This window comes from Onychomys torridus, chromosome 5, assembly GCF_903995425.1.
Source record: "Onychomys torridus chromosome 5, mOncTor1.1, whole genome shotgun sequence".
NCBI lineage: Eukaryota > Metazoa > Chordata > Mammalia > Rodentia > Cricetidae > Onychomys > Onychomys torridus.
This window is the reverse complement of record NC_050447.1, coordinates 93,964,836-93,979,315: the sequence shown is the minus strand read 5'-3', so window position 1 is coordinate 93,979,315 and position 14,480 is coordinate 93,964,836. Positions and strand designations below refer to the sequence as shown.

Sequence of the window (14,480 nt, the reverse complement as noted above, 5' to 3'; positions counted from 1 at the left end):
CCACAAATGTACGACAATGCCACAATCAAGCCCGTTGCTTAATAAAGTAACTTTAAAAAATAATATAAATTTTAATAGTATATTCTCAATTTCAATAGAGTATTCCAAAGGCATACAGATGATGAAAATTTGAAAACTCTTTAAAGGAATATAAAGATGACTGATGGGTTTATATGTTGTACCCCAGAGGAAAAGATTAAAATACAGTGGTAAAATTTCTCATCAGAGCTATAGTCAAGCATCTTCATCTGTCCTTCCTGCAGGTGACAGATTATCTAAGCACCAAGGATGAGCTAAGTGGGACAGCCTTTACCTAACATTTGTGAAGCTCTTGGTTCCAGAAGAACACAACAAAAGAAAAAATAAAAATGAGGAATAAATTACTTCTTGAGTAAATTTAAAATGTTCTATGCTGTAAAATCTATTAGATAAACTACAACTGTTCTCAAGTCACTAAGAGGAAGATGAACACGACTAAACACAGCCCCTGAACGACATATGTAACATGGCAGATATGTAGGCACTTGGTACACACAAAACATAATAAACTTTATTGAAAGAAGAACTAAACTGTTCTTCTTTCAAGATAGTACATACTTCCCAACCAAGAACTGCTTTGTGTCAATTTTATTCCCATTTTAATAAAATACAAGGAAAAATTAAGGATTAAGATAAAATAACTTACTTTAAGCTGTCCAATTTCTTTAAATTTGTAAACTTCATATTCCCAGAGAGCTGCATTTTTCCCAAGAATTTTCTGGCATTTTCTGGCAGCAAAAGCATCCCAGGGAGAAATAAAATGTAAATAAAAATAAAGAGATATAGTAAGTGGACATTTTCCCCGTGATCTAGGTGAACCTCTCCCCAGAGCTTTGACAGGGTTCCATCTCTATTGTCAATGAACATGAAAAGTCATGTTCATGAAATGTCAATGAACATTACTCATCTGACTGTACATGGAGTTGACAGAAATTATGATAACTATACAAAATTCACAGAAAAATATAGGTCACCTTCAGAAGACTAGAGGTTCCCCTGACCTTCCTATTTATCCAGAAAGCATGGCTGGTTTGGACTTTCTATAGGGAAACTCACTGTACCCCAAATGCCAACACCTTCTAGGTCAGCTTTAAATAAGGAGGTAAAAAAAAACAGACTTCAGAAAATCAGGTTCCCAGCCTACCACATAATTTACAGGGCTGAGTCTCAATCTCAGGGCACTAAAGGTCTGAAGGTGGTCTCACAGGCTTTATCATTTCCATTTAGTTACCATACTTTTGTGAAGAGCCATTGTTCTTGAGCCAAATGCAGATGTACTTTGTTCTAGATTTCTTCCAAAGGCATGTGTAATACAATTGACTCTAGAAACTGGAAGGCACAGAAAGTGAGAGCTGTGGGCAAGTCTGCTTACTTTCTACAGAGTGCTGGAGAGGGCAGTCCGATAGGCAGAGTCTGCCTGACCAATGTGTGCTGTGCTGTGGGAAGCAGAACTGGGGTTGTGCAGGACAGGCTGACCTACATTCCTGTTAATCTGGACAGTCTAATTCTGTGCAGAAAGCTCCTGTCTTACAGGAGACCTTTTCCTATGACAAAAGTCAATTGGAAAGAATTACTTATACTTGTTACCATCAGCCAGGAATAACTGTGAGGATGTCATTATTACCGTGCAGCCATGTCGTATTCTCCTCTCTCCACCAGGTGGTTGACATATGCCAACCCAATATCCTATAGAAAGGCAAATAAAGTAAGTTAATAATGCAACCCAAACAACTGAAGAGCTGTGTGTCAGTTTCTGAGCAGACAGGACTTGAGGGGCCTGTGAGAACCATGGCCCAAGCCTATCTGTGTCATAGTTTGGGTGATATTATACTTCAGCACACTAGATTTAATGCACTTATATTTGTTTTATATAAATTTGAATAATCAAACTTTGAAAACTTGAACCTTGTTTCCATGTGAAAATCTTCTAACCTATCCCCTTCAGATATGCTCTGTAGAGGAAGGTTCTGGTACTAGAAACACAGCCTAAAGTTGTCACCAGATATAAAGGTCTGTTTTCCCAATGTCTTCTGTTAAATGTGACTTCTTCCACAGGAAGTCTAGAGACATGCAAGGAAAATGAAGTGGCAGGCTCTCATACTAAAGGGGATATGGAGACAGACAGCTAAAATCAAGGGCTTTTTGAATGGTAGTATGGAAACCTAACACAGTAGAAACTTCCTAAGATATATACATATATGAAGGTGATATAAATAAAATTTCAAATAATAGGGGAGACAGAGACCCAACTGGACATCTCTCATTACCGAATGAGGTTTCCAGTACAAGGAATGGGTTACATCTAATTGAGTTCTTGGCCAAAAGGGTCTCATGGGAACCTCAAACAACCCAGACTGTTGCTAAGGCTGTAAGCTGCTCTCCACAAGCTGCCTGAAGACAACGCCTACACAACTCATTGAACATGGAGAAGTGGAGCTGGTGTCCACCTAGAGCCTTCACCCCTACTGGCTAGTGTTCTTGGTACTCTGCACACTACCAAAGGAGACATGTATACCCCAAAGCAGCTACCAAACCTTCAATCTACAGTGATGTCTTGCCTGCAAGATGTGCTAGTACAGTGATGGCACAAAGCCTGTGAGAATAACGAACCAATGTCTGATTTGAATAAAGATCCACTCCATGAGATGGAACCCATACCTGACACTGCTCAAGTGACTAAGAACCTAAGACTAGATAGTCCAGGGACATGGGGTAAAAGCAATGTAAATTAAAAGAATGTAGCAATGAAATGATTCCTAATGACATCCTGCTACACACATAAATCAGTGCCTCGCTCAACATTACTAGAGAAGCTTCTTCCTACAGCAGATGGGAACAAATACAGAGACCCACAGATAGACAATATGCAGAAAGTGAGAGACCTTGGAACATTCAGTCTGACATGGGATATCTCCATCAAACCCCTCTCCTCAGGGCACAGGGAACCCTTCAGAAGAGGAGGAAAAATGAGTGTAAGAACCAGAGGGAATGGAAGACACCTAGGAAATAAAACCTAAACACGGCAGGATTGACTCTATTGTCAACTCACAGACACTGAGGCAGAATGCACAGGGACTGCACTGGTCTGCACCAGTTGGGATCCTAGAGCAGAAAGGAGAAGTGAATACATGTCCCATCCCTAACCCAGAAGATATCTCCAATTGATGACCATTTGCAAATGAAAATTTTGTTCTCTCCAGGGGTGTATAACTAGGGAAACAAACTCTTCTCATGGGTAAGCAGCCTACAAGCAGGAGATGGCCAGTAGAAAACAAACTCAGTAGTATCTTTGAAGGTTCCTTTTCTCATAATGTCATGTCAGGGCTTTTTTTTTTTCCTTTCTAGTTTTCCCTTAAGGTCCTTAACATACATATTATGGCTTCCAGATTTGTGCTTTAGTGGGATTCCCGAATGTATGAATGAATGAGTCTCTTCATCTATATTTATTTATTTCTTGTGTTCTTTTCCTTCTGTATGTTTGTTTTGTCCTATTCCTATTTGTTACTGTTTAATCTTTTTATATTATATTTTATTTTATCATTATCCTTAGATGTCTGTTTGTTTTCTAAGCAGAGACAGAAAAGGGGTGGATCTGGGTAGGAGTAGGAGATGGAGAAGAAACCATAATAACAATGTAGTATATGAATAAAAATTTTTCTATAAAAAATGAAATAAAGCAATAAAATTAGCTCAACTGGAAAAAATCATACTAAAAGGAAATGGGAGATGCCAGCTTAACAACAACAGTGAAAATGAGTTCAGAAGGGCAAGGAAGCCAACCCGAGGCTACAGATGATGGAGAGAAGGACGCTGTGCACGTGCAGAATGTCACACATTCTGGCTGAAGACAACGCATACACAACTCATTGAACATGGAGAAGTGGAGCTGGTGCCCACCTAGAGCCTTCACCCCTACTGGCTAGTGTTCTTGGTACCAGAAGGCAACTGCACACTACCAAAGGAGACATGTATACCCCCAAACAGCTACCAACCCTTCAATCTACAGTGGTGTCCTGCCATTGTATGTGACCATGGCATGAGAGGACAGCTCTCACCCTCTACATGGCTCTCATTTCACCAGAAGCTTAAAGCTCAGTATATAGAACAAAACTCACGTGCTACCTTCTACCCCTGGGCGTATTCAGCACTTCTCTTGGACACTAGCTTTATCTCTGTTTGTCTTGGAAGGAGTTTCACTGTGTTGGGGGAAATTTTCTATGCATAATTAATGCACAGGACACAATCATTTTTTGTTTTGTTTTTATTTTTTTGTTTGTTTTTTGAGACAGGGTTTCTCTGTGTAGCTTTGGGCCTTTCCTGGAACTCACTTGGTAGCCCAGGCTGGCCTCGAACTCACAGAGATCTGCCTGGCTCTGCCTCCCGAGTGCTGGATTAAAGGCGTGTACCACCACCGCCCGGCAGGACACAATCATTTTAAGCAAACAGGGAAATACCCTGTTTTTAGACTATTAAATGTCTTCTTTAATGACAACTATGTGGGAAATTATATTTCTCACCTACAGAATTTTTCTAAAAGCAGACCACTGATCTTAGTATCCAAGAGATTTTCTTATCAGTGTTTTTAATATTATATTTTTATTTTTTGTGTGTGCATGTATGTATCTGTTTATGTGTGGGTGTATATATGTGCATGTGTGGGGGCCTATGTAACATAGTAGAGGTCAGAGAACATTTTGTGCAAATTGTTTCTTTCCTTTTACCATGTGAGTCCCAGAGACTGAACTCAAGTCATTAGCCTTGGTGACAAGCACATTTACGCGCTGAGCCATCTTACCGGCTCTTTTGCTAGTTTTCAGAGCCAACACCTCTAATCCTAAGGTCTGCATCTTGTCACTCATTCCGTACACTCCTTCTTCCTCTATTAATGCCAACTCTATTTGTCCCCCCCACCCCAGCAGCAGCACTTTTAAATGTCTCTCTTACTGGGCAGTAGTAGTGCATGGTTTTAATCCCAGCACTCGGGAGGCAGAAGTAGGCAGATCATTGTGAGTTTGGGGTCAGCCTCGGCTACAGAGCAAATTCCAGGACAGACAAGGCTACACAAAGAAACTTTGTCTTGAGAAGCAAATAAACAACAACAACAAAAATAAAGTAAAATGCCTCTCTCGCAGAATACTACAAGCATCAACGGATACTGGAGCATACTGCTTTTTGTTGAGTCCTCTGTCCAGTCTTTGCACAACTCTACTTTACAGCTGCCTGCTCAAGTTCACTCCCTATGTCACAATGAGAATAAATAACATAAACACAAAGTTCTTTCATATTATCAAATCCAGGGTATTATCACCAGCTGAGCTTGTCTGGCCTTTTGACCTGCTCAGTCAACTATGCAAGTCTTTAACTCCCTTTCTTCTGAATGCATTCTCTCCGCTCCCAGCACACAGCCTCAGTTGCTTCCTCTCAATTTGTCCGGTATGCATCACTCCGTAAGTGCCTGCACTGCTGGTCCTCTCTTTCCCAACACTACACACCTGCCATGGATGGCCTTCTCCAAACTCAAGGGACGCCTGACGGGTTTGCTGCTGATAGCACTCTGCTCGTTTTGACCCCGCCAGCAAGACTCTATTTCCACAGCCCTGTGCAGGCTCATCTCCCTACACAACTACATCAAGACTCCTCCTGAGTGGTCCTTATCCCGCTGGCCTCCCTCTGATCCTCTCTCCACTAGTCTGCCATGGTCAGACTAACCTTGTGCTTAGCAACATGAGGTTCAATTGTCTTCTGCACGTTTCAAAAACAGAACTAAGTTTTAAGTATGTATGTCCCTTAAGAATCAAGTCTAGCTTTACCTAAAAAGTAATTTTTTTAAACTACCCATGTAGTTAGTTCATTAAACAGGCCCACATAAGCAGGCAGCCCAAACTCCTTCAGTCTCTGTGCCTTCAACACACGACACGAACGGCTGCAAAGCCCTCTTCAGTTCTAAGAATTACTATTCTCCTCAACCGTGCATGAAAATGAAAGATCTCTAGCTTTTTTTCTTCCCCTTTTTTTTGTTTATTGTTTTCTTATACATTCTTTTGGAATTAATGACTTGTATATGGAGTTTTACAGAGAATTTTAGGATGAACAAAATAATACAAGAAATTTGTGCTGAAACGCAACAAGCCATAAAAGGCCAAATTTCTAGTATTCATTTGTAACCAAGAGTAAATGGACTCCATGCTGTGGAAGGACAGGACTCTTCATATATTGAGGATATGATTTCATGTCAGGCCTCTGCCTGAAAAATTCACTGTCACATTTAGCAGAGAAATGGGTTTCTAGCCATTGTACTTTTCCAGAGTCCAAAATGTAATAAAAATGTATTTGATTTCCTAAAATAGTCTCCATAACAAATGCAATTGAATTTGTTATCAAGGCCAAACCAAAGCAATCCAGTTTGAAGAGACCAGTCTTGATACATTTTGTGATAATGTGATTTTACACATGATTTAAAGAGGCTTCCACACATTCAACAGGAGAGCTTTGTATTGAAAGTGCATTGCCCAAATGCAGTTTGGAAATTTCCTACAGCTACATCCTAGCAGGTGCTCAAGTCTCTTGTTTACAAGTAGAAACTGACTCAGTCCAATGCCCTCCCGGGTAAAAGAATTAGTTCAAAACCAATTATGAACAGATACGAAGGACCTGTTCTTGTTCTCTTCAAATCACTTGGTTTCCTTAAGAGTTAGTAAGAACAGTTAGGTTTCAAATAATGATGCTGCACTTACCAGAATCTTATGTCTTTTAATGTTCCTTTGGCTAATTTCAGCTGCCATCAAAGCTTCCTATGTTTACACAAGCATTGTGATAAGAGCCATTAAAAAAAGAAAAGAGAAAATGGGGGTGAATGGGAGAGAATGCAATTGCAGTCATAAACTGTGTAATACATTTTAACATGTGAACTACTCAAATAAAACCCATTTTCCTATGACTTTTGCTTAAGGCACTAGAATTTTTAATGTTATTGGTTGAATAAACCTCACTGAATTCAAACTGAAGATATTCAACCAAAATGAAGACTTTTTTTTTTTTCATTTTCACTTGAATTCATTACCACATTAAGATCCTGGAATCACATTTCATACACAAACCAAAGTAAAAAAGACTCTTAGACTTCAAGCAAAAAAGGATACCTGTCATTCTAAATCTGTATGATCCAGACTGACAAAGGACATTTTTCATTTATGTTTCAATAAAGGTAAACAACATACATATGTCTTCATGTCTACAATTAAGCTTATAGAAATCACATTATGTTTTTATTTCAGAACACTTACCAGTATTAGTTTAACATAAATATTTAACACATAAACTAATTTCATAAAATGTTACTTAATCTAGGGGCTGGAGAGATGGTTTAGCAACTAAAGTGCTTGTTTTTACAATCATAAGGAGCAGAGTTCAGATCCCAACACCCAGCAACAAGTCCTGTCTCTCCAAATGCCTTTAACCCCAGCTCGGAGGGTGGTGATAGAGGAGAACTAGACTTGTGGTCCAGCCTACCAGAGAAAACTTGAGCAATGGATTCAGTGAAAAGGCAGTGCCTTGAAAGGAATAGGTGAAGAGTGGGAGAGGACATACCATACCATCTTCTGACCTCTGTGCAGATAAGCAAGTATAAGCACCCATGCATACATGTAGATACATACATACATACATACATACAGATATATACACATATACAAATAAGGAATTAACTAAATAAATATAAGAAACACTAAAACATTACTTAATCTAACACAATATGGTAATAGTTGGATTATACACTAGGTATTAATATATGACTGGACTACATTTTACAAATTAAAAACAAAATCCCCCAGTCCTTCCACATAAACTAGATACTGTTGTTTTTTGCTGATGAGCACACAAAAACATCCAGAGTCATTCTAATAAACAAAATATCTTGGCAGTTATTACAGTTGTATAAAATGTTGTTTCAGTCCTAAAGTCAGTCATGTTGGTACACAGTCTACTTAAACTTATTTAAACTAGGGCTCAGCAAAGTAGACTGCATCATTCCACCCAAATTAATTCAAACCATTCTAAGTAAGAACAAATCTGGAATTTTTCCCTTATATACAAAATGTATTCTACTTTAATAGGAAAATAATCACAAAAGCTTCAGTACATTAGCTGTTTGACTCCCTCTTCTCTACTTCAATTGTGCTTCCCCAACCCACCCCCTCAACAGAAAAGCTGACCACCCGAACTGCGTGCTCTTCTTTCTCTGTTTTCTGAGAGATTGTAACATATTTTTGGTTTGGAGCACACTAACTCAATATGAAAGATTTACTATAAAAATCTTTTCTTTTTTCTATGTTCAGACAAGTCAATACTTTCAAGAAAGTAAAATCAAAACTACTTCATATTTCTTCTTCTCAAGGAGCCAGTCGATATGGTCATCCTGGTCTCGTTCCTTGGCTACAACAACGTCTCTTGGACTCACAATGTAGAAAAGTGATTCCCCTTCAGAGTATTCTAGAAAGGAGGAGAGAGAGGACAGCTTGGGTGACTCAATATTACAAAGTGGCAATAGTTTCAGGGGATGTAATTAGCCTACGATTTCAGACTCAACAGTCAATTATCTACCTCTGCAGCCAAGTGTGCTTGACTCTCTGGAAAGTCAAGGAGGGAGAGAATGGCAGCATGTACTCCTCCTTAATGCACCACAGTGTAAAACTATTCAAAAGGAAGGAAAGAAAAAGAGCTAGAAGAAAAGACTGTAAACAAACTAACAAACACAACTAAGGTAGCTTTAAAATTCTAAGTTTAACTCATGAATTCTCTGGCTTCAGATGAACAAACAGAACTCCACTGAGTGAGCTAGTGTGTGTTGGGCTTCATCTACTGTGTATAATCTTTATTTCTGGACACTTCCAGTACTGTTCTATTCTTACATTATTACATCCCCATCAACGATAAATGTTTCCTCTCCACTAGGGTCAAGGCCATTTAATGCATAGACAACAGATGCCCAAGCCCTGGGGACATAATCTATCATTTTAGCACATTGCCTATGATGTGAATCCTGAGGGTTTCCTACAGAATTCAATGGTAAAACCTGCTCTGAAGAGTTTCTAAGCATACAACTGAGTTTCCTCTAAGCAAAATACCCAGACTGCACATTTTCAGTTCTGAATCATAATTGTTTCTTGCAAAGTCCAAAATATAATACTCTTACAGTTTTTAACTAATTAGAGAGTTCATAAAAGAAGGGTCAGATGCATGTACACTTTTGCATCATTTCTTTGTCCAAATGAAAAGTAAAACTATTTTCATGTCTGTTGTTTATAAAGCAGGAAAGAATTTCTCAAGAGCTTAAGTATTTCCTTTTCTTCAATGTATTTTACAAGGATATGATGACACACTTCCTGGGCAGGACTAAAGAGTCACAGTTCTCCTTTTGCTCCTGAGCAGTGAGTGATTAAGTGTATTCACCCACATCCACCCACCAAACTCTGCAAATACTCCAGTCCCTAGTGATGGGGTGGGACTCTTTCTATTGCTCAGTACTCAGTTCCACACACAAGGACTTTGCTGCCACCCACAGCAAACCTTCCAGGAAGAGAGGACAACTATGAGTCTTGCTGCTTGATATCAAATTAAATGTCACTTAAACAGGACAGGGCTGGGATGTGCTGAGTGACAACATGCTTGCCTAGCATCTTTAAAGCCAAGGGCTTGATTCCCACCACAGGAAACACAGGTAGCCAACTAGCTGGTTTGATGGAACAACAGGGGAAAACATGCTGTGGGATGTTCTGTATGTCAAATATGGTTGCTCTGATTGGTTAAAATAAATAAAGTTCTGATTGGCCAGTGGCCAGGCAGGAAGTATAGGTGGGACAAGAGAGAAGAGCATTCTGGGAAGCAGAAGGCTGGAGAGAGACACTGCCAGCCGCCGCCATGAAAAGCAGCAACATGTAAAGACACTGGTAAGCCACAAGCCATGTGGCAAAGTATAGACTAACAGAAATGGGTTAATTTAAGATAGAAGAAGTAGATAACAAGAAGCCTGCCACAGCCATACAGTTTCTAAACAATGTAAGTTTCTGTGTGCTTTCTTGGTCGGGATTGAGCAAATGTGGGACTTGCGAGTAAGAGAGATTTGTCCCAACTGGGCCAGGCAGGGAAACTCTAACTACAAATGGCGCCCAACTTGTTGGCAAGAATTTCCACCTAAAACCTGAGAAAAAAATATTCTAAAACAGAGCTAAAAACAGCTTCCTAGTTGTCTCTCTCAAGGTAGCGGCAGCCTGCCGGTTTGAGCTACTATGGCGGGTTCCTGGTGTGTGCGTCTGATCTGCAGTGCGGCGGGAATGAGGAGTCTACAAGCGGCACTTTACTCTGCTGCGTGGTAGATTTAGCCTTTGCTAATTAAAAAAAAAAAAAAGTTTCTGGGCTATGCACTGCTTTGATAGAACTGCTTCTGATAGTTGATGATACACATGGCTCCAGACCCAGAGCTGGCGGTAAACGGTACCACCGACATGTTGGAAACCTGAGGTGGGCGGAGCAGTGTTTCAGTCTTACAAAGATGGATATTACACTGAGAATCTGGTTTGTCTTGTTTTGGGGATTTTTAACTGCAGAAAAAGATTTGATTGTAAAAGCTGTTGAGTTAAATAAATATGTAAATTTTAAAGGTACCTTGACTTCAAAATTTGGATATAAGGATATGTTGCTTTGGAAAAGAGTCTCTGCTTTTGTTTCCACAGAAAGCCAGAGGCTGTGGATTTGTTCCAGATTAAGATACATCAGGTTTGATCAGCCAAGACCACCTGAAAGGTCTCCGATGACACCATGGCCCAGATTATCCAACATCCAAAATGGTTTCAAGGCAACTGGCTCAGAGGTTTACCCTCATGGACTACTCCATAATCCTAAAATTTTCTTTGTGTCCCCATAAGATACAGCGCCCCCCTCCAGCAGGAAGTAGTAAGAGAAACTACACTCAAATTCCCAGCTGGCTTTGGAGATGGAATTGGCTCACTCCTTCTCTAAACCCAGGCATATTGTTAAAAGAAAAGGTTAAAAGATTCTTGTGTCCCAAATCAGAAGAGCCCTCTGGTGTGGGACAGAGAAAAAACAATATTTTTATTTAAAGCAGGTTGATTATAAATGCGATCTCTTTCTAAAGAAGAAAAGGGGATATGATATAGATATAACAGTCTGAAAGGGTAGATTAAGGAACTTACTTCTAAGGAGCAACAACTTGTATAAAATGTTTTACACTGGTATAGATTTTAAGTCTATTGATATAAACTTAAAGTTAATTTTGTTATGTATATATTTCTACTCTTGTTTAAGATATTATGTTTGTACAGCTCATTTAAATTTGTAATGGATAATTAAAAATAGATTAATAATTAGTCATCTAGGATAATCATACTCATAGCCATGTTAGTTAAGTCTTCTAGATATACACAGAGATATTTCAGATAGACAGGTAATCTTCAAACACTTCAAAGGTCTACAGAATATGGCATTTAAAATATTTTTAAATTTTAGACTTTCTGGACAGTGAGATATGTCTGCTCCTGGCAGCACTGATTTACTTCAGAGAGGAGGATGGGCATTGAAGACACTTCATATGGAGTTCATCTTCACCTTGGCAAAAATAGCCATTTGGGCAAGAAACTGTTCTTGCCTGGACTGCTTGATCGACTGGACATGCAGGACCCATAGAAAGGTGACCACTAAACTTTGCTTGACAAAATGGTCCTTCAGGTTCCTGCTTCGCAGAGGAAACTGCCAGACATTCTACAGAACACTGAGAGAAGTGACCGAGAGACTCTAGCCCTGTGTGCTGAAGACAAATGCCCCAACTTTACAAAGGAACATTAGATGACTGTCCAGGCTGCCAGCTGTCTCTATCTACTCTTGCAAGAGTCCCAAAAAATGCTGACATCCTTCTCCCAGTTCTCAGGTAATAATATATCCTTCTGAGGTCTTTGATGTGGTTGAAGACTAGATAGTTATAATTTCCTCAGTTATGACAAAAGATAAGTTAGATATAAAACAGACTCACAAATATAAGATAGATAGGATATCTTCTTTAATACTGTAACTGTAATTCTTGCTTGATAATTGTTTTGTTATCTGAAATTTTACTATATAAAAGTTAAAACCTTGCTTTAAAAAAAAAAAAAAAAAGAAAAGGGGAAGTGCTGTGGGATGTTCTGTATGTCAAATTTGTTGCTCTGATGGGTTAAAATAAATAAAGTTCTGATTGGCCAGCGGCCAGGCAGGAAGTATAGGTGGGACAAGAGAGAAGAGCATTCTGGGAAGCAGAAGGCTGGAGAGAGACACTGCCAGCCGCCACCATGAAAAGCAACATGTAAAGACACTGGTAAGCCACAAGTCATGTGGCAAAGTATAGACTAACAGAAATGGGTTAATTTAAGATAGAAGAAGTAGATAACAAGAAGCTTGCCACGGCCATACAGTTTCTAAACAATGTAAGTTTCTGTGTGCTTTCTTGGTTGGGTCTGAGCAACTGTGGGACTGGCGGGTAAGAGAGATTTGTCCTGACTGGGCCAGGCAGGAAAACTCTAACTACAAAAACACAACAAAAAATAATGCACTTCTCACCTTGGTTCCTGTCCCATCTCTAACATTCATTTTTTTTTCTGTGCTTTCAGGCAAGATCTGCAGTATTTCTGAGTCTAGAACTCCAGTTTTTACTGGCAGGGGCCAGCCTGAATGCACAGGTCTCTAAGGTCCTGCCAGCAGCTCTATTTCAGTTCCCCTTTGGGTGAGCTGGACAGAATGGCAACAGAGTAATAAGAAAGCACACAAGCAGATCTCTGCTGTCTCACCTAAGTGATAATCCCTGCATTCATTCTCCTGAAAGCCCCTGACTGTCAGAGCATCCGATGAAATCTCTTCGCAAGTCTCAGGAAGTGGCTGGATGATGTCCAGTCTAGGCCTGGCACAGTATTCTCTTTCCTATGGGGGAAATGATAGAAAAGGATCATTTTACTTAGGTTTCTGTAGGTTATATAAATGAACAAGCTATCCATACTTGCTTTGAATTCATCATTTCAGCACAAACAAGTCCTTCTAAATACTCACCATAAACAGCCACCTAATTCTGTCTTACTTTGTGATCTTTTTTTTTTTTTTTTTTTTTTTGGTGAAATATGCAGAATTGTGACATTTGTGAACTGTACTATCACAGAATCCAGTCCTAAAGCAGTGGTGGCTAATGAGAATCTCCATCACTGGCAGCATTCAGAATCACCACAGAAGCATGTTTCTGGACATATGTATAAAGATGTGTCCAAACAAGTTAAAGTGAGCAAGGAGGAGCCCCCCTCCGACTCCGACGTGAGCAGCCCCACCCCACCCACGGTCAGGGTCCTGGGCTAAAAGGAGAAGGCAAACCAAGCATCAGCATTCTCCCTCTGCTTCTGGACTGTGGATGTGCTGGGATAGGCTGCCGCCAGGAGGCCCCTACCAACATAAGCTGTACTGTCAAACTGTAAGACAAAATAAACCCCTCCTTCCTTAAGTTCTTTTAACTGGTATTTCATCACAGGAGTGAGAAAAGCAATGAATCTATGGCCTAACACCAAAAAACAGCTTCATTACAGCTCGTCGACATGAGTACGAAGGAAGCAATACAGTATTACAAACGACTTCATGATCCAAATCACTGCTAATATGAGGAAACTTAATAGTAGTGTCAAAAGGCATGGATTAAAATCCATCTCTACACCAGGTTTCGTGGAGCCTGTGGAATTGCCTACGCTTGCATCGCTTACATGGCTGCTGAACATAGGCATGCGGCTAATACGACCAGGGAACTAAATTTTGAATTTTATTTGACTATAATTAGCTTAAGTTTAAAAAGCATAAATAGCCAATGACTACAGTTTCTGAAAGTAAAGCTCTAGTCCATGGTAGAGTGAAGATGAGCTGACATTTCTGAGGACTGAGGGTGATGGTACACAGATCACTCACTGGGTTCTCAAATGAAACCTGGAAAGTAATTAAGCATTATTATTCTCAATTATATAAATTGATGGTTTAAAAAAAAGATTAAAATTAAATAGGTCAATGGTAGGGCTGGGGTATCTGGAGCAACTGAGACTTTCGGTCAGCATTGGGCCTCTGGATCAGATGGGTTCTGCTTCAGATTTTGTGCTTTGGGGACACGGTCACGGCAGGTGTGAAGCCCACATGCCATCAAAGTACAAAGGAGCAACAGAACACACTTGGGTTCTGGTATGGAGTGGGCAGATTAGAGGACCAAAGCAAAAAAACAACAAAACCCCAAATAATGGAATGTGGATTTCTCTGAGCACTTTTGTTAACCGAGAAGTCATTATACCAGCTTTATATCTCAAGATGGGGTTACAGCTACTGACAACTACAAGAAGAAAGCATGGAGAATATACACCATAATTTATCAGAGCTTTGGAAAA

The 14,480-nt window shown here is 39.7% G+C and overlaps 1 protein-coding gene across 1 annotated transcript in view; it reads right to left on the bottom strand.

Moving 5' to 3' along the window:
* The window catches only part of Vps41 (VPS41 subunit of HOPS complex), a 156,742-nt gene that overhangs the window by 34,196 nt on the left and 108,066 nt on the right, over nucleotides 1–14,480 (bottom strand). Inside the window, exons 12-16 of the mRNA XM_036189157.1 lie at nucleotides 12,870–12,999; nucleotides 8,411–8,526; nucleotides 6,774–6,830; nucleotides 1,664–1,725; nucleotides 686–767 (exon numbers count right to left, since the gene is read on the bottom strand). Of these exons, the coding sequence (XP_036045050.1) occupies nucleotides 686–767; nucleotides 1,664–1,725; nucleotides 6,774–6,830; nucleotides 8,411–8,526; nucleotides 12,870–12,999 (447 nt within the window). The remainder of the gene's footprint in view (nucleotides 1–685; nucleotides 768–1,663; nucleotides 1,726–6,773; nucleotides 6,831–8,410; nucleotides 8,527–12,869; nucleotides 13,000–14,480) is intronic.